This window comes from Labeo rohita, chromosome 1 (genome assembly GCF_022985175.1).
Source record: "Labeo rohita strain BAU-BD-2019 chromosome 1, IGBB_LRoh.1.0, whole genome shotgun sequence".
In the NCBI taxonomy this organism is placed as follows: Eukaryota; Metazoa; Chordata; class Actinopteri; order Cypriniformes; family Cyprinidae; genus Labeo; species Labeo rohita.
The window spans coordinates 6,861,266-6,884,856 of NC_066869.1; the positions used below are offsets into that span (position 1 = coordinate 6,861,266).

The following is a 23,591-nucleotide window of genomic DNA, read 5'->3' on the forward strand; positions in this document are numbered from 1 at the left end:
GATAGATTAAGTGCGTTTTAGGCTGAATTAATTTCAATTTAAGTCCCAGATCCTCACGAGTCGCGTCTCATCAGCTTGTGACAGAGAGGACTCTCTTTTCGTTATTTTCCGGCTTTAGCAAGTGAACTGTTCGCAAGTGAACATCAGAAACAAGTTTCTCAGTTATGAGGAGAATAGGACACTGGCTCTGATCTTCAATGGCACAGGACAGATTCTCAAAACTTTTTCTACTGCACACAGAGAACGATTTCACTGAAAATGTATCAGAAGAGATAGTAAAAGAAAGTTATAGCTAATCTATGCAACTCGGTAATAAAAAAAAAAAAAAAAAAAAAAGGCGGCTTCTCTGTTAGGGATGTGACGGTGACAGTTAAATGTTACTTTGACTTTTAGTGGCGATTTGGCGTCAAGCAACTGCGCCGTGCGCATTTTACTTTCACTTTTAAATTAGCGGTAATTCGGCGTCAATTGCTTAAATGCAATTCACGTTAATACAACGTTACACTAACTTAGCCTATAAATTAATCATATAACTTTTATTAACAAAACGAATAAAAATAGCTTACACCATGCTATATGCCTATAGGCTAATATAAAATAACAAAAAACTTATGGCTACATAAAGTTTAAAGCAGAGTGTATTGAGTGCAGAAAGTAGTTGTGATTGGACCACTGCTAGAATGCAGAGAAATTAAGACCATCCAAACAAAAGGACAGAAAAGGACAAACTGCATTGTGTTCATCAATTTTTGCATTTATTCACCAATGTTATACTGACAGAACGACACTTACTTAAAGATACTTTATTAATTTGAAACAACTCTTTTACAATGCTATCAAACTCTTTTCAGTAAAGCTTAGAAGAGTGAAATTCGTTTATTTCTTTTTGTGTATTCATTCAAATTAATTTACTTTACAAAATGCAATAGCAATATAGACTGTAGCAATAGCGGATATAGAATAGATACACTGTAAAAAAAAATAATAATCTTTTAAAAAATGCTGTAAATTTGTAAAATCAAATTGTCTGTTTAAGTCTTTAAAACTTTTTTATATAGTAAACTGACTTTTTTATATATATTTTGTATAACTTAAGTTGAAAGTGGTTAAACTTATTTGAGTTAAAATAATGGAAAACGCATTGCCATGACTTGGTAATTAAGCAATTCCTTACAATGTAAGCTAAATCAAAAAATAGACAAGCTGGAATAATAAAGAGCAAATGTGCAACAGTCCTATGAACTGTGTGATAGACAGAAGTAATGCTGGTTGGTAATTTCTGATGTCAGATACAGCACAGATTTTGTCCTCCTCTCGTACAACTGCCTGAACCACTGATAATGCAGTATTGTGAAATATAGTGTGATTCTTCAGCTTTAAGCCATCAATTATATTCTGCATTCAGAAATACAACACACAGAGAAAATTAGTAGAATTATCTTTTTTTTTTTTTTTTTTTTTTTTTTTTTTTTTTATTTAAATTAGAAACATTTGATGTCAAGATTAAGAATTTTACCTTTTCAAAGCGCTCATCTACATTTGCCTCATTTATTGTGATCTGAACTTTGGGCTCTTCAAGAGCTTTCTGCATGTCATAGTCAAAAAACAGATAATTCAGGATCACCTGGAATAAGAGACACAGGAGAGTGGAAAAGGGTTTTTAGATAAAAGACAAATGCATAAATAAATATATATATATATATATATATATATAGTTTACTTTTTAAAACACATAACCTTAGCCACTGGATTATTTAAAAATAAATAAATTCTGAATAATAATCCAGAGTAATCAAATGTCAATGTATGGCTTCAGTTTTGTTTGTTACCTGAGCAACTGATGTGGTGATATTTGTTCCACCTGCACCTCCGACCACCATTTTGACTTTGCTGTGTTTGTCCAATATGATTGTGGGACACATTGATGACAGTGGCCTTTTACCTTTGTTAAAACAAATAGTATTTTACATGTGAACATTTATATTTATATTGGGTGTTTTTTTTTTAATACATTTTCTTTCTTTTTTTTTTTCTTTCTTTCTTTCAATCTTTACTTACTTACCTGGTTTAATTTTGTTGTTTTTGCCAAGACCACTTATCAGCTCAGGATCAATAAAATCCCTCATTTGGTCATTAAATATAATGCCTGTCGAGCGTGACATCACTCTAGAACCAAAACTGTGAGAATACAAGAAAAAGAACAGCAAAGCAACAGAGCTTCATAAAAATACACACCAAAAGTACATTAACATATTTTCTTTAAAATGGAATAGCATGTTTCCAAAAAAAAAAAAAAAAAAAAAAACATTTTACTCTTTAGAGTAATTCTTGTTAGCAAGGTTTAATATAAATATTGCTAAAATCTAGGTCCAGCTACCTGGTTTGAAACAACTTGATTTTGGTGATAGATGTCAAATCTACTTTACTACTCTGGCTGAAATTTTGCTTTCCTCAAAGACTAAACCAATGCCTCTGACTTTCTCTCAGACCTCCAGTAATGCTTGTCAAAAATAACAACAGGAGCACTGCATGAACATAGACATATAGTAGAAGTGTAACTCACTAAAAATTAAAATATCAAAAGCAATATCAAAATGTAAAGGCGCATGAGGTATTTGTTCCCTTTCGGCTATGAAGGCTTTGATAATAACAAACATGTTGGAAATTGCCTGAGACTCAATGACTCTGCTGATTCTCTGACCACTTGCAAAACGTTTGATATTACAGACGGAAAAACACTGAAACTGGGTGTGTTATAGCAAGACCAAGATTACAAAACACTGCTCTCTTTGTCTCTTTATATTTCTCTTACTAGTTATTGATACTGCTGGTGACGGCCACTGCACTCCCATCTTCAGCGATGACAGACAGGTGAGATGTGCCGTGATCATCAGGTACACCATTACTGTCCTCCTGCCCATAGCTGTTTTGTTTGAAGCTATCGTTAATCATACTCCTGATCATGTCCGCAAAGCTGTCCGAGGTCATATTGTTTACAATCTGAGAAATAATATTGACAAAATATAGGAAAAGTGAAAGGCCATGAGAAAATAATGTATGCTGTAACACTAGTTACATTTGTTAGATCAGATGTAGCAAAAGTTAAGATGATTCAGAAATTCTGAATTTGAGATGTGAGTTGGCTTAAAGGTAAAGTTCACCCACAACTGAAAATTGTTTATTCATCTTCAATGTTTATTGCATCAGTTTGGCAGCAAGTGCCTTTAGATCTTCTGTGTCATATCACCACTTGCATCATGCTTGGTCAAATATTTGGAAGGGGATATTATCAGTAAATAATAATATAACAATCAGTGAAGAACAGTGTAGATAAACAGGAATCAATTGATCAGAGTTAGTCGAAGAGGAATAGCAAAGGATCTTGAGTCAGAACTTAAACTGGGGTTGCTTCGGCATCTCTAGGACATTTGTGATGTGTTTGGAGCCTGAAAGAGTCACAATGAGCTGCTATAGTATGGGGGGAAAGTTTCCAGAATTGTTATTTGTGGGTGAACTAACCCATAATAGCCTGCAGATATCCCAGGGAGGCCCAGGGAATCCATAGGTAGAGCTGAACTCACCCCAGTGACGTTTTCATACAGTGGGTCTCCCAGTTTACCTTTCTGAACATTAGCGAAGCGGAAAGCCTCTATCATACGATGATAGGTTAAAGTCTTATTCTCTGTTGTGGACACACTGCTGCTTGAGATGTTGTAACCTGAAATGAAATGTTTCATTATAATATTAAAGACACAGACTCTCGTCACTCTGTGTGTGTCTGCTATATAAGAGAAGAACAAGTCTTTTGGTCTTTTACAACAGGTTCTTTTCAGACTGTATGATGTGATCTCAAAACTTAAATGATGTATAGATGAAGCGTCTGGACCAACTCATAGATTTGCAAAAAATGATGGAGAATTACCACAGGCAATTTGAATAGAACTATACTAATATAAAGGTAACAGGAGCTACTGTGTTGGATGATCATACAGAGAATTATTTGAAGTAATTGCAGAATGCTGACCTTAGAATTATCAAGCTGTAATCCACACACAGATGCACATTCACTGACCTTTGAGTATGTTGAGTATGAGAGTGAGCACAGGTCCACCGAATGGAGCATCAGGAGCATAAAATGTATAATTCCCCACAAAGAACTTTATTGCAGACTCATTCAGCACTGGCTTATAATTCTTTAGGTCCTCACGCGTTACGATCCCTCCTGTGTTACAAGAAGATTTAGACAGATTTGCATGGTTAAGCCTCATGACCCCTTTCATAGGAATAGGGCCAAATGTAAGCATTAAATAACCTGCGGCCTTGATATCATCTAGTATATCCTGAGTCAGTGACCCATCATAAAAGGCATCTGGTCCTTCTTCTGCTATCTTCTCATAGGTCTCAGCTAGTTTGAGAAATCTTATTGTGTCCTTTTCCTTTAAGAGGGTTTTGTTGTGTGAGCCACAAAAAACTTCACTGGAAAAAATAGAAAGACAAGAGCAGAGGCAAGATTATGTTATATACAGGTGGCGGCAAATCAGTAATTGAACCATTTAGTCAAACGATTCATTCAAAATGGCTAATTCATTTAGGGCAAGTGACTGCAACTGAAACCACATACTTTCCTACTAACAGTAGGTGAAAAACAGTATGTGACAAAAGTAGTATGTCCAAAATCCTAGTATTCATAAAAGAGTTGGCAAAAACCGAATGACCTACTACTCCTGGTGTGATTCTGAATTGTGAAGTGTGCATACCATGGACACTTTATCGTGCAATGAGGCCAAGGAACAGGATTTATGGAATGGCAGTGACACAACACTACTGATAACGGTAGGTCATGTGACAATGTCGACATTGCGAATGTGGTATGTCCAGATTGCATTCATACTATATAGAACATTTGCAGTTGGTATGTACTGCAGATTAGCAGAGGCCACATTCATACTCCACTGATCAAGAACATTTGCAGTGGTTGCAAAGTAGTGCGTCCGCCTCCCATACTCGAGACCCGCTCGGCGCAAAAATACCCGGGTGGAGGGGTTACACTTGTACAAAAAAAAAATCTCCTCAAGAAAGTATGTGATTTTGGATGCAGCCTTTATCATTATGAGTGAGTCATTGAGTCATTTATAGACCAATTCATTCACAAACGCAGATTCATTCAGAAATGAAACTGAAATTGTTACTTGGAGAAGGCAATGGCTCTACTGTTTAGTAGGGGTGTGACGAGACACTGATCCCACAAGACGAGACGAGACACAAGACAAAATTTTTAACTTTTTTTTTTTAAAGAAATCCTCAATGATGAAATATATAGGGAAAGGCCTTTTAACTGAAAAAGACAAAAAAAAAAAAAAAAAAAAAAAAATTGTAGGTGCATTTTGAATTTTATGAAATTAAACTTCCAATTTAATGAATTATATGCAGTAATAAACAACATTTAAATAAGAGCTTACGATTTTGGATAAACTGAGAATACTATGGGATTATTTTTGTGCCAATAAGAATGAACGTAACTTTATAAAACTGAACGTAACTTTCCAAGAAACGATCAAAAATATGCCACTGCAAAAGAATAAAAACACAATGAAAATGAAAAAATGAACTCAGTCGCACGAATTTAACATGCTCTTCAAATATGCTTCATTCTTTGTTAATGATTTTCAAAGAATCGTTTTCGCGAATCATGCGTTGCCACAGCTTTCGCTTACGCTTCGCAAATTTTCGTTTGCTGTTTTGGCACAAACCTCTCGTGGGGGCGGGCTTAACAGCGATCTACTCTGATTGGCTAATGAGCTTTTGATGGACAGTTGCTCTCTGACCTGGAAGCACAGACGGTGACGTCAGTGGCGCGCATATTGGAAAGTTGTTGCGGTGTGCAAACTATCAGAACTTTGTTTATATTAAGTATTAATGTTATTAGTATTTCACCTACGGTCGTCTCTTAGTTTCTAAAGATGAGCTCCCAGGAGAGACACGGAGCAGCATCATCTTCCACCTCAGCTTGTCCCTCAGGGCAGCTTGAAGTAAGTTCGTGTTGCTAAAGTAACGTTAATCAATAACATCGATAAAAGTTTTATTCATGTACAGTGTGCAACAGTTCTGATAGTTTCTGTAAACAAAGCACGAGGTATTGCGCCACTGACGTCACCGTCCGTGCTTCCAGGTCAGAGAGCAACTGTCCATCAAAAGCTCATTAGCCAATCAGAGTAGATCGCTGTTAAGCCCGCCCCCACGAGAGGTTTGTGCCAAAACAGCAAACGAAAATTTGCGAAGCATAAGCGAAAGCTGTGGCAACGCATTCAGAATCCATGATTCGCGAAAACGATTCTTTGAAAATCATTAACAAAGAATGAAGCATATTTGAAGAGCATGTTAAATTCGTGCGACTGAGTTCATTTTTTCATTTTCATTGTGTTTTTATTCTTTTGCAGTGGCATATTTTTGATCGTTTCTTGGAAAGTTACGTTCAGTTTTATAAAGTTACGTTTATTCTTATTGGCACAAAAATAATCCCATATTGTTTTTGAACGGTTCGTTCATTTTAAACGAATCTTTAATGTGACTCGGAACGAACGAGTCGTCTCGGGGAGTGATTCGTTCAGTCACATATGCGCAACACCCTATTAGGACCCGTACTGGAATTAGTTCACCTGTTTGGAGTCTTCGGGTTTTTAGAGTCGTTCGTTCACCTTATGGGGCTGTCACGTGATGAACGAACGACTCGAACCCGAAGACTCGAGAGATGAACTAATCAATTCTCTTTCCGGCTCATACTGCATTAGTTAAGCTTTTTGGGCTGTCACGTGATGAATGAAAGACTCAAACCCGAAAACTTGTCAGATAAGAGGTGAGGTGAGCTAATCATAGACTAAAGACCCAGGTAAACAATGAATTAATCTTTTCTGTTTCTTATAGCATTATAGTTTTGTCTTGTTTGTAGTATGATCAACGTTTGTGTAAGCAGATGTGTTAGGGAGGTAACACGTAACATTTTTATTATATTTTGCTAAAATGAACGAAATGACTGGAAACAAGATACGTTCATTTTGCTGAATGAGACTCAAAGGTCCGAACTTCCATCACTATTCCGATGTGAACGCTGTCACTCACTGATATGGGCGGCGACCAAACTCGCGCTGCTCACGCTCCACTGAAGCTTGTAAAACAGGTGTTAAAGACATTCAAATCTGCAGTTATGCTGCTGCTGCTGATCCAGAAAGAGCAACACAAACAGTCTTTTCAACCACATTATAATTATTATTTCTGTGTTACAGACATTTAAATAACAGAAGTACTGGGATAAGTTTATACTGAAGATTGACCTTAAATCCATCAATAAGGTTTTTAAGCAAGTTAATGTAACTAAGGCCACAGGTCCAGATGGCATTTCTCCTTTTTTTATTAAGAACTTGCACAGATGAACTGACATCAGCTTGGGGCCCTATTTTCCAGAGGTCATTATATTTTACCAGTTTTATGGAAGGTCATTATCACTCCTGTTCCTAAAAAATCTTGTCCACACACTGTACCAGTTTTGAAGTGCATGGAAAAGCTCATTATGAGCCAATTAATTAGGTTCACGGATCCTGTTCCTATAAAAAATCTTGTCCACAGGAGAATAAACATCTTGAGAATCCGTTTATTATTAGACTGTTGTTTGGCTCCATTCATTTACCTGCCCAATTCTCGAAAACAATCAGCAGGTCAGGGTGATTAAGCTCCATTCATTTCTGACCAATCTAGTCAGCAGGTCTACGTTGTCTGAATCTACGACTATTAGCACTGGTGCCCCACAGGGGTGTGTCAGTTCTCCAGTCCTGTTTACATTATATACTAACCAATGTACATGCAGTACTGGTAATAATTATATGATTAAGTTTTCTGATGACACAGCTATTTTAGGTCTCATATCCGGAACATCAGATGTCGCTATTTATAAAGATGAGGTTCAGAATTTTGTCCAGTGGTGTGATACACATTTTCTTAGCATCAATACGAAGAAAACAGTGGAGATTATTTTTGACCCTAAATCCATTGGAGATCACTTACCATTGGTCATCAGTTGTCAGAATATAGGCCAGGTAGATTCTTATAAATATCTGGGCATTCACATTGATAATAAACTGACATGGAGTGCTCAGGTGGAAAATGTCTGTATTAGGGTCCAACAGCGACTGTATTTTCTTCGCAGGTTGAGGGTCTTTGGTGTTAACCAGAAGGTGTTGCTTCTCTTTTATCACACTGTAATCGAGAGCATTCTCCGATATGGTATTTCAGCCTGGTTTGGCAATCTTAGTGTACATCTAAAAGCCAAAATCACACGGTTAATGCAGAGAGCCATGGAAATAATGGGAGTTAAGCAGCATCCCGCACTCCAGGCTCTTTTTGAGGAAACTGTTATTAGACAGGCTCAAAAAATTGTCTCAGATCCCACTCATGTCCTCAACTCTGAGTCAACAACACTAATTTTTTTTCCTTGTTTTTTTTAAGCAATCATTTGTCCCACTGTCCATTAAATTATTAAATGATAAGTTAGCCAGAGGTCAACAACACTAATTTTTTTTTTTGAACAAAGGTGTGTTGATAATGGGTAGGGTGCAATTTAGTTGCTCACTATATATAGTGAGGTTAGTGATGGGTCACTGTATGTATGTATCACACGAATGTAATATGTTCTTTGTATGAAACAGCAGATTATAATGTTCTGTGTGTGTCCAATACGAATTTCCTTCGGGACAATAAAGTTTATCTTATCTTATCTTATAGTTTGGGTATAAACACTTAACTGTCTACAGTAGCGATTAAAACGAAAGTATCTTAACCACGTGTATGCATTGTAACGCTTATCCTCTTCTGCCAGGAGGTGGCGACAACTGCCCGTTTTAAAAAAAGTATGTCATTGAATCATTCATTCAGGAGATTCCAATAGTTAAACAATAGCTTTCCAATAGTTTTTGTTTAAATGAATATATGTTTTTAAAAGACTTAAGCAATGAACATTTTGTCAGAACCACTAGTAAAATACGTTATTTTGTTTAGTTTTCTAATCTTTTTTTCTCCGGAATTGTGAGAGAATCATGGTCTCCAATTTATTAAAAACAACTGGGATTCTATGGGATTATTTTTGTGCCAATAAGAATGAACGTAACTTTATAAAACTGAACGTAACTTTCCAAGAAACGATCAAAAATATGCCACTGCAAAAGAATAAAAACACAATGAAAATGAAAAAATGAACTCAGTCGCACGAATTTAACATGCTCTTCAAATATGCTTCATTCTTTGTTAATGATTTTCAAAGAATTGTTTTCGCGAATCATGGATTCTGAATGCGTTGCCACAGCTTTCGCTTATGCTTCGCAAATTTTCGTTTGCTGTTTTGGCACAAACCTCTCGTGGGGGCGGGCTTAACAGCGATCTACTCTGATTGGCTAATGAGCTTTTGATGGACAGTTGCTCTCTGACCTGGAAGCACGGACGGTGACGTCAGTGGCGCAATACGTCGTGCTTTGTTCATAGACATGAGTGGGATCTGAGACAATTTTTTGAGCCTGTCTAATAACAGTTTCCTCAAAAAGAGCCTGGAGTGCAGGATGCTGCTTAACTCCCATTATTTCCATGGCTCTCTGCATTAACCGTGTGATTTTGGCTTTTAGATGTACACTAAGATTGCCAAACCAGGCTAAAATACCATATCGGAGAATGCTCTCGATTACAGTGTGATAAAAGAGAAGCAACACCTTCTGGTTAACACCAAAGACCCTCAACCTGCGAAGAAAATACAGTCGCTGTTGGACCCTAATACAGACATTTTCCACCTGAGCACTCCATGTCAGTTTATTATCAATGTGAATGCCCAGATATTTATAAGAATCTACCTGGCCTATATTCTGACCACTGATGACCAATGGTAAGTGATCTCCAATGGATTTAGGGTCAAAAATAATCTCCACTGTTTTCTTCGTATTGATGCTAAGAAAATGTGTATCACACCACTGGACAAAATTCTGAACCTCATCTTTATAAATAGCGACATCTGATGTTCCGGATATGAGACCTAAAATAGCTGTGTCATCAGAAAACTTAATCATATAATTATTACCAGTACTGCATGTACATTGGTTAGTATATAATGTAAACAGGACTGGAGAACTGACACACCCCTGTGGGGCACCAGTGCTAATAGTCGTAGATTCAGACAACGTCTTATTCACCCTGACCTGCTGACTACGATTGGTCAGAAATGAATGGAGCCACTTAATAATAAGGGGATTGACGTTCATCCGCTGCATTGTTTTCAAGAGAATATGAGGCTGTAAGGTATTAAAGGCTGAACTAAAGTCTACAAACAACAGTCTAGCATATACCATAGGATTCTCAAGATGTTTAGTCACTAGGTGCACTAAACTGTTGATTGCATCATCAGTGCCTCTCTGATGTTTATAGGCAAACTGGTAGGGATCCAACTGTGAACCTACTTCCTTTATTAATTGGCTCATAATGAGCTTTTCCATGCACTTCATTACAACAGAGGTCAAGGCAATAGGTCTAAAATCATTATTCTCCTGTGGACAAGATTTTTTAGGAACAGGAGTGATAATCGCCTTCTTCCATAAAACTGGTACAGTGTGAGAGTATAATGACCTCTGGAAAATAGGGCCCCAAGCTGATGTCAGTTCATCTGCGCAAGTTCTTAAAAAAAAAGGAGAAATGCCATCTGGACCTGTGGCCTTAGTTACATTAACTTGCTTAAAAACCTTATTGATGGATTTAAGGTCAATCTTCAGTATAAACTTATCCCAGTACTTCTGTTATTTAAATGTCTGTAACACAGAAATAATAATTATAATGTGGTTGAAAAGACTGTTTGTGTTGCTCTTTCTGGATCAGCAGCAGCAGCATAACTGCAGATTTGAATGTCTTTAACACCTGTTTTACAAGCTTCAGTGGAGCGTGAGCAGCGCGAGTTTGGTCGCCGCCCATATCAGTGAGTGACAGCGTTCACATCGGAATAGTGATGGAAGTTCGGACCTTTGAGTCTCATTCAGCAAAATGAACGTATCTTGTTTCCAGTCATTTCGTTCATTTTAGCAAAATATAATAAAAATGTTACGTGTTACCTCCCTAACACATCTGCTTACACAAACGTTGATCATACTACAAACAAGACAAAACTATAATGCTATAAGAAACAGAAAAGATTAATTCATTGTTTACCTGGGTCTTTAGTCTATGATTAGCTCACCTCACCTCTTATCTGACAAGTTTTCGGGTTTGAGTCTTTCATTCATCACGTGACAGCCCAAAAAGCTTAACTAATGCAGTATGAGCCGGAAAGAGAATTGATTAGTTCATCTCTCGAGTCTTCGGGTTCGAGTCGTTCGTTCATCACGTGACAGCCCCATAAGGTGAACGAACGACTCTAAAAACCCGAAGACTCCAAACAGGTGAACTAATTCCAGTACGGGTCCTAATAGGGTGTTGCGCATATGTGACTGAACGAATCACTCCCCGAGACGACTCGTTCGTTCCGAGTCACATTAAAGATTCGTTCAAAATGAACGAACCGTTCAAGAACGACCCATCACTACATCGGATCGGAAGCGTAATGATGGCCGATCCTCTGATTCATTAACATGGGCAGCGACAAAACGTGCTTCTCACACTCCACTGACACTCGCGACGTCAAACAGTCCTAATAGACACAGCTAAATCATTGTCATTTAGGAATAAGATCGCGTGGGTGTTTGAATTGAGATCTCGATCTTTTAAGGGTTAATCGTGCAGCTCTAATATAAACACTGTTAAATGTTTTGTGAGTATATGATCACCAGACACATCTCTCAGGAGATCTAGTCACATCCCTACTGTTTAGAGCAATTTGCATTGGCAAGATGGCAAAGCTTGGCAAAAACAGTCAATATTGATAACATTTTCAAAGTCAACTAATTGAGATGTATAAAATCACATTTACAAACATGCTGCTATTTGGGAAAATCTTGTGGTATATATAATAAAAACAAGAACATATACGGACACATTTTTTTGCACCATATCTTGTATATTTGGGTAATTTTTATTCATTTTTGGTGGTATTTTTGCAGCAAGCTCCCCTCTTTTTATGCACACAAGCAGAGGCCCTTTTAAGCATACACTCATAAAAATGATTCTTGAACACTGTTCAGATTATTTTAAAAAATCCTTTTCATTTAACACCATTGTGTTAGGTTTCCCATTTATACAATTGTATTGTGTTAAACTGCTTTAAACAGTTGCGTTTTGGTACAACTCAATATTTTCATTTTGAAAGAACATGTTTCAGTTAAATAGGCCCCTTCCCATCATGCTTTGCATGCTTTGTACAAAGAGAGTAAATGTTGAAATAAAATGTTATTTTATGCATTTTTTTAATTAAGACTATACAATTGGGAGACTTGTTAATGTTTAATGTTCTTTAATGTTTGTATTTAAAACAGTTTATGGAGAGTTAATGTTTTTGGGGGTTACCACTGTGGTAAAGTGTAGAGCATGAGCTTGGGTTGAGGACCTGCTAACATGAGTTAAAGTTGTTTTAATAATAAAATAAACAACTACTTTGGGTATGCCATGGAAAGCCATCTTATGGCTAATGTCTAAAGTTAAGTACATCAAATGTATAATTTTTTGAGTGTAGAAAATTTCTGCCTAGTTATTTGTTTTCCAGTTAAATGTTTTAGTTTGAGCATAAAAAAATCACTTCATTTCATTTAAACTATATTTGATCAAATTGAGTTGGCCCAACTCAATTACATTTCATTGCATGAATTTAATTTTTATGAGTTTGGGTTACACATATTTATTGGATGGAAATCCTGCCCTTAATTAAATTGAGTTCATCCAATGAGTTCTTTTTTTGAGTGTAGCCAATGAGAGCTATTATAGAGTTCATGAGAAAGTGTGCTTTTTTTTACTGTTTAAAAATTAGTTCACAAATGACTATTCTTACCACAATGCTGCATTAGTCAGAATTGTGTCACTAGTCTCATTGATGGCTTTGGCCAAGGGCTTGTCAATCTTAAATCCCTCTCGTGCCAGCTTTATACTGGGCTCAAACAGCTCCTTCCATTGCAGTCTCCCGTGTCTTTTGTGCGCCAGCTCATAACCACGCAGTTCTCCTGGTACAGCTATGAACAACCCTGCCATTCATGACAAAACATAGAGGAGTGGCCAAGTCATGCAACGGTCAAAGTAGCAAGAAACCATCAGGTAGATTCACTTACTGTTTAATGATAAACAACTTTTGTGTGGACTAGTGTTCTCACTAAATCTGCTAGCTGTGAAACCATCATGGAGTCTGGATTTGGAGACATGCAGATTTATGGTGGTTTACCTGGTTTTGCTTTCTCTGGGTCTTTGCCGAACATGTTCTCTGAAGCACCCATTGGAGCAGTTTCTCTTGCATTAATTGTCTCCACCTTTCCTGAAGGTGAAAACATGAAATTTTTATTTTAGTGCAAAAAAGGTGGCTCAGAGTTGCAGTGATTTGCCCAAGTAGGACACTGAAGAATTTAAGAATATAACTTTAGATCTTAATACCAAGATGTGTGTGCAGCTTCAAGAGAGCAACCATATATTTGTGTTCCAAAAAACAATAGTCGCGCTTCAGATTCAAATAAATAAAACGCCTTTATTTAACTGGTTATTTCGTATTGAAAAAAATACATATAATTACACGCATTTCCTTCCCCCACACAGGCAAGGATTGACTAAAATCCGGTTGATTAAAGGAAATGTTGTTCCAGAACTAGTAAAGATGTTGATCCAGAAAACTTTTGGGTGAAAACACATACATGTCTGGTTTGCTGATTTAAAAAAAAAAAAAAAAAAAAAAACACATTTGTTCCCAAGTAAGAGTGTTTCAGGAATTATCAGAATTATCAATATGATAACTACTTGAATAAGGAATTATAAGTTGATTTGCTTGAATTGTATCTGCAGAATTGCTAATAATAATAATAATTATAATAATAATAATAATAATATACTATGCATCAGTTCCCAGGTGTGATTTTTTTTTAAATATGAGCACTCATAAGAGGTTTGATTTATTTATTTTTTTTTTTCTTGAACTGTTGCCATTGTGATAGATAGTTGTGGGAGTCAGGTTAAATCTCACCTGTTGATGCATCCCATATGGTGAAAACCCCTCCTCCTCCAATGCCCATACTTTGGGCATTAACCAGACTCACACACAGCAGAGCGGCGATAGCAGCATCTACTGCTGAACCGTTGCGCTTCAATATGTCCCTGTAAATACAAAAAGATCTGTGTTAAATTTGGTGAAGAACAATGACTCCAAACTCTAGGGTTGCAAATTTCCCATTGCTCAGGCAAGAAATCTCTCCCAGAAACATAAATGTGGTTATTTGTACCTCCCAATCTCAGAGCAATTGCTGTCATCAGATGCCACTGCTGCTTTAGCATAGCAATTATCAGATTGTATTGGACGGATTCTTCCTATCAGTATTAGAGCACTGATCACCAGACATCTGAAACTAGATTTTAAGGTATTTGATATTTATTCATCACACAAACAGAATTCAAATGTTCTGTGGTTTCATTTTAATTATTTTCTGTGGTTAGACATGCATATGTCTTCCTTATACTATGAACAGTGTGTGGATGTGCACTTCATCACCTTTTACAGGTCAGACAATCCATCATAGAAAAGCCCCTGTCCCCCAGTTTGAATAAACTGTATTAAAAAAGTAACACATTATAATGAGGTTGATTAGTTAACATGAACTAAGAATGAACAATATGTCTACAGCATTTATTAATCTTTAATTCATGTTAATTTCAACATTTACAAATGCATTATTAAAATCAAAAGTTGAGTTTGTTAACATTAATGTACTGTGAATTAACATGAACTAACGATGAACGACAGTATTTTCATTAACTAACATGAACAAAGATTAATAAACACTGTAATAATTGTATTGTTCCTTGTTTGTTCATGTTAGTTAATACATTAGTTCCACAGAAGAAAAAGATCATATGAATTTGTAACAACACGAGGAGGAGTAAATGATAGTAAGTTTTATTTCATATATTATGGAGATAAAATAATGCCATAAAGATTTGCATGTGAAGAGTAAGCGTTGTGCAAGTGTATTGCAAGCGTACATTAAATTTGCATGCGCAAGAAAAGATTTGTAAAGGTGCAAATCGAGATTCAAGTGTATGGAAAAATAGATTTGCAGCCTTTTACTTTTTTGCAAGCGTAATTCATGTCTTATGAAACTGCAGTTTCATGCTAACGCAAAATAAATTTCAATAAATTTCGCCAAAATACGGCCAAATGCATTGTAATCCTGTAAACAGCGTTTTGCAAGCGAAACGACCTGTGTCAAGAACTGCAAAATGGATTAATATCGTAAAACTAATCTGTGTGCGTAAAAATAAACTGTTGCAAATGTAAAAACGACTTGTTGTGTGCGAAGGATAAAAGCTTCCGAAATAACCCGATATGTACAGTTCCGTCTTTCTCATACTTGCGCTTACACTTCTGGCACGATTCTCTCACTCACTTGAGTTTTGCAAGCGTGAGGGGGAAGGCGGGATCCAGATCTTTTTTCCCTTACACTTGAATTTCGATTTGCACCTTTACAAATCTTTTCTTGTGCATGCAAATTTAATGTACGCTTGCATATGGCGTTATTTTAATGACAAATGTCACAAAACCGGACGCAAGCTCTCAAGATTCACGCTGCTCTCCCCAAGAGAGATTGCACGCACTTAAAACGTGTCTCTCCTCTCTCTCTAAGTGTGCGTGTGTGTGCGCGCAAATCTCTCCGTGTTCATGCGCTAGAAAATATTATATATTATTTTAAACGTTGTCAAAAGTTATCAACCAATCGGATTTTTCTACGACTATAAGAGATAAAAACTCTATTTGTGATCGTATTGGCTATAGGTAAATGAACCTGGAATTCTTTCCACAATCAAAGGTTGATCTGTAGTTTCTTTACAATTTAATAATATGTAGTCATATTAAACAAATATGAAATGGCTAGGAAACGGGTGCTTGCATGATTTGTAAATAACCTAATTTGTTTGGTCAAACCCCTCTGAGCGATTTATCGAAACAAACAAACAAAAAAGTACGATTCTTAAAGTTCATGTGGTCATATGTACTTGGGTTAATATATATAAAACAAACACTGGTTTAAAAAAAAAAAAAAAAAAACAATAAATGTCCAAAAAGTGATTCTATCAGAGCATTTATTGATGATATCTTTCATCATTTACATCTATTTTTGCATTTGATGTTGATTTGATAGGAATTGTTACTTAGAATTGCCAGCATACCAACTGAGAGTTTATTGCAATTATTTTCATAAATCTGACATATGACATAACAGTGATCTTTTATATGAAGTCTTTAGAGCCACAGGCTATGATACGTTGCTTTTAGATAAATCGCTCAAAGAGGTTTGACCAACCAGTTGAACAGAGGTTATTTATAAACATCATCAAATCACCCAATTTCTAATGGTCATTCGATTAACATTGCTAAATATTATTACACTATAGAAATTATTAAAGATCCATCTTCGATTCACTGTAAAAAATTGCACTGTAAAATAACAGTAATTTACTGGCAGCTGTGGTTGCCAGCATTATACTGTTATTTTAAAGCTCTCTACCGTTAATTTACAGCTCTTCATTTTTACAGTATGTTACCGTTATTATACCATGTGGTAACTCATTTTATTTTGGAAACCGATTGCTTCAAACCATTTGAGTTTTAAAAAAAACTATTGTTTATATGTTGTTAGTACAGTGAACTTATTTAATTTGAGTCCACTAAGAACAATATTTCTTAAAATAAACCCACAAACACTTAAAGTGTAATAAAGAAGCAATCGACTTTTATTCAAATCTTTATAGATTGTCACTATATCAGCAATTCCACAATTTCTGTCTTTAAATAAAGCAGCAAAACATCAATACTTGTGGCTCATCATTGCCTGAAGCACAAGCTCTACTCTCCAGCACAATGGTGACCCACAAAACTAAATTAAACTGACAGATCTCTCTTGTACAAAAACACATCAGTTAGACACAATCAAATATTTACTCTCCTTACCAGTTAATGACTTTGCATAATTGTTTTTCTATGAACATTCACTAATATTTTAGTGAAAATAACTTGATTTGCTCGGTAAATCTGACTGTTATGTTTTACAGTATATTACTGTTTTTTCTTGAATTAACAGTAATCAACTGGCAGCTCGGTTGCCAGCATGTTACTGTTTTTCTACAGTGTGTTGCCGTAAATTAATTACAGTTTATTATTGTTAAATTACATTTCATGCTGTTTTTTTTCATCATACATCTTTAACCCTTTAAAACCCACAGCAAAATCCTCAGTTTTAAATGAACACTTATAATGTGTCAACACTACAGAGTGTTTGAGTAATACTGAATTAGTGCTGAAGTTAATGAGATAATTATATGATTGATCACGTTCTGATTGAGCATTAGTGATGAACACCAGCTGTTAACAAACAAAATTGCTGAATGAAAGAATAATACAAGAACAACTGACTTCAGCCACAGCCTTAGATGACATCAACTGAAATAAAAGAAGACATTAAATCTCTCAAGATCTGATTAAACTCCTAAAACAGCATTAGCAGCTTCAATTATTACCACACTGACTTTATTTCTGTCAGACGTCTACAGAAGAGAGTTGCAGAGGTTTAGGTTTTTTTTTTTTTTTTTTTTTTTTTTCACTACCACGGTGGAGATCAGTGTTTACTTTAGTTGGGCTGTTGAACCGTGACATTTTAAGGTTAATTTTAGTTTAGTTGTTGTAATTGTGTATGTTTATAACATGCTTGTTATGACAAAAATATATATATATATATATATATATATATATATTAATGACTACAAAGAAATCTGGAATTGTTTATGGTTTGGTAATAACGCAGATTTTATCCAGTGTGTTTTCTTTTTTTGAATATTGATATAAAAAACTGGGTATGCAGATATAAAAAAGACCACTCATTTAAAAAAAAAAAAGTTTTGTATATTTTAGATACACACATCAAGAATCATGGTATGAATCTCAACAATGGTGAGAACAAGTCATGGGTGAGGTTTTGTAGTGTGCTGATACCCAGCATGCATTGCAGCATGAAGCTTTCGATTGTCACCATTGTTGAGATTCATACCATGATTCTTCATGTCTCTATTAAATGCTACAGTAGTTTTTTAACTATTAAATCCTTCTTTTCTGGTTCCCACATTATCAAAAAACCTCATGCTGTAACACACTTCGTGGAAAAAAAAGCAACAACAAATAAACACACACTAAAAAAATAAACTCTTAATGAGTCTCACAAGACTCAGAACCAGCTCAGTACATGACATTCATGACCAACTAGACATAGCTGACATCAACTGACCAGCATTGCTGTAACTAATGCATCATAAAAACCCAGTTACAGCAAATATATGTATGTTTTAATGTCAAGAGTCAGGAGCTCAATTAAAGCAAACACTGATCTCCACAATGGTATCGTCAAACAAAACAATAAAACATCATCATCTAAACATCTGTTCATTCTCAATAAGATATTCTATAGACATCTGACAGAAATAAAATCAGTCTGGTTAGAAATGCGTGAAGTTGGTAAAGCTGTGTGTTGAGTTGTTTAAATGTTCAGTTGATTTCATCTAAGGCTGTGGCTGAAGTCAGTTCTATAGTTCTTGTGTTTGTCTTGTTTCTCTTTCAATCAGTGATTCTGCTCATTAACAGCAGCTGTTCGTCAGTGTCTGAAGTCACTCATTAGTTTTCATTATCTCTGTAAGGTGGACTATATTAGTAAACTCATGTAGGGAATAGTGAATGAGGGTGTAGAGTTTGATTTTAAACACAGTCTCTGAGTGTCGATTTTGAACGCTGTTAATTCACGATACATAGCAGCAGGCTACTTTTTCGAAAATGACAAATAATACCCAGAATGCACTGTTTTAATGGAAAACAGCATGTTACTGTCAAAATTTGGCCGTTTTTTTACAGCAATTTTTAACAGTGTACATACATAAAAGAGATAAAGTAGTAAAACGAAGTACAATAACCAGTGTAAAACAAAAATACAACAATAAAAAAAAATAAAATAAAATAAAAATAATAAAGGGCATAATGCTAACTTTTGAAAAACGGTGCGAAAAGAATTATTTTCTAGCGAATGAGCACGGAGAGATTTGCAAGAGCATATGACACAGTTTGAGCGCGCACACGCACACTTTGAGAGAGAGGAGAGACAGGTTTTAAGTGCGCACAATCTCTCTGGGCGAGCGCGCGTCCGGTTTTGTGCGAGAGCAAAGAAAATCCACGTGCGAGCGGAGAGATTCGCACTCGCGCATTGTATTCATCTACTTTCGCGCTACAATAATGCGCTCTCGACATGTACACCTGCACAACGCTTACTCTTCACATGCAAATCTTTATGGCATTATTTTATCTCCATAATATATCCCTTTAATTTCTGTAAAAGTGCATCCGTTGCAATATGCAAGCTCTATTTCTCTTTTGACCCTCTCTTGTTGTATAACTCTGGTCTGTTTCTCTCAGGGATTTAAAACAATTTTTTTGTTGTTGTTTTAAAGTTTTCATTTTGTTCTGGTTTCAGAGTCTACTTTCCAAATAGTTACAAAAATAATTAAATGATGGAATTAATAAGAAATCATATTACCGTAGTCAGAGTAGTCGCTGAAAAAGGAGCCGTTGAGTCAGTGGCGCCTGCAGGTGTTCGGCTGTAGGCACTTTGCGTACCATGAGCGCTCAGACTGACCGGCAAGTATTTCGGCAGTTATTATATGTGTGTCCAGTATTTCTGTCGACTGAACCAGCCGTGTCATTAATATGAATATCAGTATTTTGAGTTTATTACTTTCACAATCGATTCCCGTTCGTTCGAACCGCTCTCTCACTGTTCCTCCTACTTGCACTGAGCCTCGTAACGCCCGTTTTGAAATCTTTCGGCTCAGTTATTTCCGGTTATGCACATTTTCAATGCGCTGTAATAATCTAGGTGACCATATGCACGGAGCGTTCTTTAGAATTTCCGCATAATGATAAGCCTGCTCGTGAATTTCCGGTGTAGCTCATTTTATATGTGCTATATATAGGTGGAGACTCCTGAGATTACTCCCCAGCAAACAGGGCACGTCATATTAGGTCAGCAATACGTCCGTTTTGTAACGTTCACTACGTTTTGAGGACGTCCGGATTTGGTTCGCTTTGAAACGTCCGCTGACGGACGTTCTGAGGCCGTTCACTTACGTCCGCATTTGGTCCTCTTTTTGACGTTCGCTGGCGGACATGTGAAGGACATTCTTCAGAACCAGTTTGCGAACGTCACTGTTACGTCTCTCGTCTGCCATTTCCATAACAACACTTGAAAAGTCCAGTCGCACGTGCTTGGACTTTATCATCAGACCTGACACCTTGCAACTCAGAGTTAAATTGAAGACAAATACATTTTTAAAGGGTATTATTCCATAAAATAAAATCCCTTTTTAACTGTGATGATGGAAGTCAAAATGCAAAGATTGACATTATTAGGGGCCAAGCACCGAAGGTGCGGTGGCACCTATTGTATCCCTTAGCGTATTCTTCTTCTTCCGCCGCAAGTCTATGGCAGCCCATAGAACCGCTTGCAGGAAAGTTGTATAATTTTGCACACTGATAGAGGACAGTCCCAACATTAACCATAGCAAGTTTGGAGTCTCTAACTCAAACTCTCTAGCGCCACCACTTGTCCAAACTTTCAAAAGATTTATGCTAATAACTTTTGAACCGTAAGGCACAGAATCAAAATTCTTTTTTTCTCTGAATCCTTGGCTCATGCCGAGTCGAATGAAGTCCAAAATTCAAAAATCGTAAGGTTTAGTTTTTTCGCTATTCTCAATTGTTCGTAAAACCTACTTTTTCGAACTCGTCCTAGGCCGTTGCACCGATTGTCACAAAAATTGATCCAGATCATCTTCAGACCACGCTGGCAAAAAGTTATGGAATTCAAGTCGATTCGTCCAGCCGTTCACGAATAACACGCGAAAGAATTCTACGAAAAGCTAGCAAAAATCAATGTGAGGCTATATCTCCGTAACAGTTTGGCATATTGACACCAAACTTGGTGTGTGTTATAACAAGCATGACCTGAGGCTAACTGCAGTGTTTCGGTCCAGTGCCCCCTAGTGGTCAGGAGATACGAAAAATGGCTATTTTTCTTTATAACGTCTGAATGATTTGTCCAAAAATCACAAAACTGGTCTCTTTAGATTCGGTGTGTCATACCGAGTCGAACCATATCCAATTTTCCCATGTCAGCCATTTTGGGTGTCGGCCATTTTGAATTTAGCTTTAAAATGCTGTATCTTGAGAACAGATTAGCGTATCGTTTCGACATTAATTACAAAAATGTTCGGCACCATGCCCTGAATGTACATAAAAATTTTTGGGCCAGCGCCACCTTGTGGTCAAAAGTTATAAAGAAATTTACAAAAATGCTAATAACTTCAGCTTACATTAGCCTGTTGTAATGAAAGTGATCTCAATAGATTCCTTGGGTCAAGCCAAAAACATTGATACCCATTATTCCAATATTGGCCAAACATCCTGTCCGCCATTTTAATTAATATTGAAAACCTACTTTTTCGAACTCCTCCTAGACCGTTAGTCTGATTTTCACCAAATTTGACTCAGATCATCTTCAGACCTTGCTGACAAAAAGTTATGGATTTTCGTGTCGATATACGAAACGGTTTTCGTTAAGCACATCAACGAATTTGCTGGAAAGATGCCAAACTACTTCTGAGGCTGTATCTCTGCAAATCTTTGAAATATTGACACCAAATTTTATATGTGCCATTGTCACATCACACTGACCACGCCACATCAATTTGGTAACAGTGCCACCTATTGGTCAGAAGTAATACATTCATTAAACATTAACAATGAAATTTCCAAGAATTTCTGTTTGCATTAGCCTATAGTAATAAAACTGGTCTCAAAATATTCCTTGTGGCATGCCGACAACATACATATCAATTATACCACACTTCGCTTAGCTTTCTTTTCCGCCATTTTGATTAATGTACAAAACCTACTTTTTCGAACTCCTCCTAGACCGTTAGTCCGATCTTCACCAAATTTGACTCAGATCATCTTCAGACTATGCGGGCAAAAAGATATGAATTTCGTGTCGATACACGAAACGGTTTTCGTTTAGCGCATCAACGAATTTGCTGGAAAGATGCCAAACTACATCTGAGGCTGTATCTCTGCAAAGCCTTGACATATTGACACCAAATTTTATATGTGCTATTGTCACCACACCCTGACCATGCCACAGCAATTCGGTAACAGAAGTAATACACCATCAAATTGAAGTCAGAAGTAATACACCATTCATTAAACATTAATAATGAAATTTTCAAAAATGCTAATAACTTGTGATTGCATTAGCCTACTGTAATAAAACTGGTCTCAAAATATTCCTTGGGTCATGCCGACAACATACATACCAATTGTACCATACTTGGATGAACTTCCTTTCCGCCATTTTTATTAATGTATAAAACCTACTTGTTCAAACTCCTCCTAGACCGTTGTTGATCGGATTTTCACCAAAATTGAGTCAGATCATCTTCGGACTGTCCTGACTAAAAGTTATGGATTTCGTGTCGATAGAGTAAACCATTTTCGTACAGCGCCACTACAGATTTTAGGCTTGATGCCAAAATGATTCTGAGGCTGTATCTCTGTAAAGCTTTGGCATAATGACACCAAAATTTGTGTGTGTCATTGTCACCTCACACAGAATTTGCTGGAAAGATGCCAAACTACATCTGAGGCTGTATCTCTGCAAAGCCTTGACATATTGACACCAAATTTTATATGTGCTATTGTCACCACACCCTGACCACGCCACAGCAATTCGGTAACAGAAGTAATACACCATCAAATTGAAGTCAGAAGTAATACACCATTCATTAAACATTAATAATGAAATTTTCAAAAATGCTAATAACTTGTGATTGCATTAGCCTACTGTATTAAAACTGGTCTCAAAATATTCCTTGGGTCATGCTGACAAAATAGATACCAATTATACCACACTTCGCTGAACTTTCTTTTCCGCCATTTTGATTAATGTACAAAACATACTTTTTCAAACTCCTCCTAGACCGTTGGTCTGATTTTCACCAAATTTGATTCAAATCATCTTCAGACTGTGGTTACTAAAAGTTATGGATTTTGTGTCGATAGACAAAACCATTTTCGTACAGCGCCACTACAGATTTTAGGCTTGATGCCAAGATGATTCTGAGGCTGTATCTCTGTAAAGCTTTGGCATAATGACACCAAAATTTGTTTGTGTGTCATTGTCACCTCACACAGAACGCATCACATCAATTTGAAAACAGCACCACCTATTGGTCAAAAGTGATAAGCCATTCAATTATATTATTGGTTGTATTTATGATTTTTCAGCCATTTCAACTGATATCATCCTAAAATG

The 23,591-nt window shown here is 36.4% G+C and overlaps 2 protein-coding genes across 3 annotated transcripts in view; both read right to left on the reverse strand.

Annotated features, from left to right (window-relative positions):
* LOC127170874 (NACHT, LRR and PYD domains-containing protein 3) overlaps window positions 1–23,591 on the reverse strand; it is a 752,597-nt gene that overhangs the window by 10,780 nt on the left and 718,226 nt on the right. The window lies entirely within an intron of this gene.
* On the reverse strand, window positions 734–20,181 carry LOC127170890 (glutathione hydrolase 1 proenzyme-like). 2 transcript variants are annotated; one of them, XM_051119209.1, is made up of 14 exons: window positions 19,761–20,181; window positions 14,684–14,740; window positions 14,418–14,534; window positions 14,162–14,292; window positions 13,376–13,465; window positions 12,992–13,181; window positions 4,313–4,476; window positions 4,073–4,222; window positions 3,582–3,718; window positions 2,813–3,000; window positions 2,063–2,178; window positions 1,830–1,942; window positions 1,517–1,624; window positions 734–1,395 (listed from the first exon to the last, which is right to left on the reverse strand). In XM_051119209.1, the coding sequence occupies exons 2-14, from the start codon at window positions 14,707–14,709 to the stop codon at window positions 1,183–1,185; spliced, it is 1,743 nt and encodes a 580-aa protein (XP_050975166.1). In that variant the 5' UTR covers window positions 14,710–14,740; window positions 19,761–20,181; the 3' UTR covers window positions 734–1,182. The 2 variants fall into 2 exon arrangements, with proteins under 2 accessions (XP_050975166.1, XP_050975157.1); XM_051119200.1 differs by having other exon boundaries at window positions 14,418–14,540; window positions 19,761–20,178.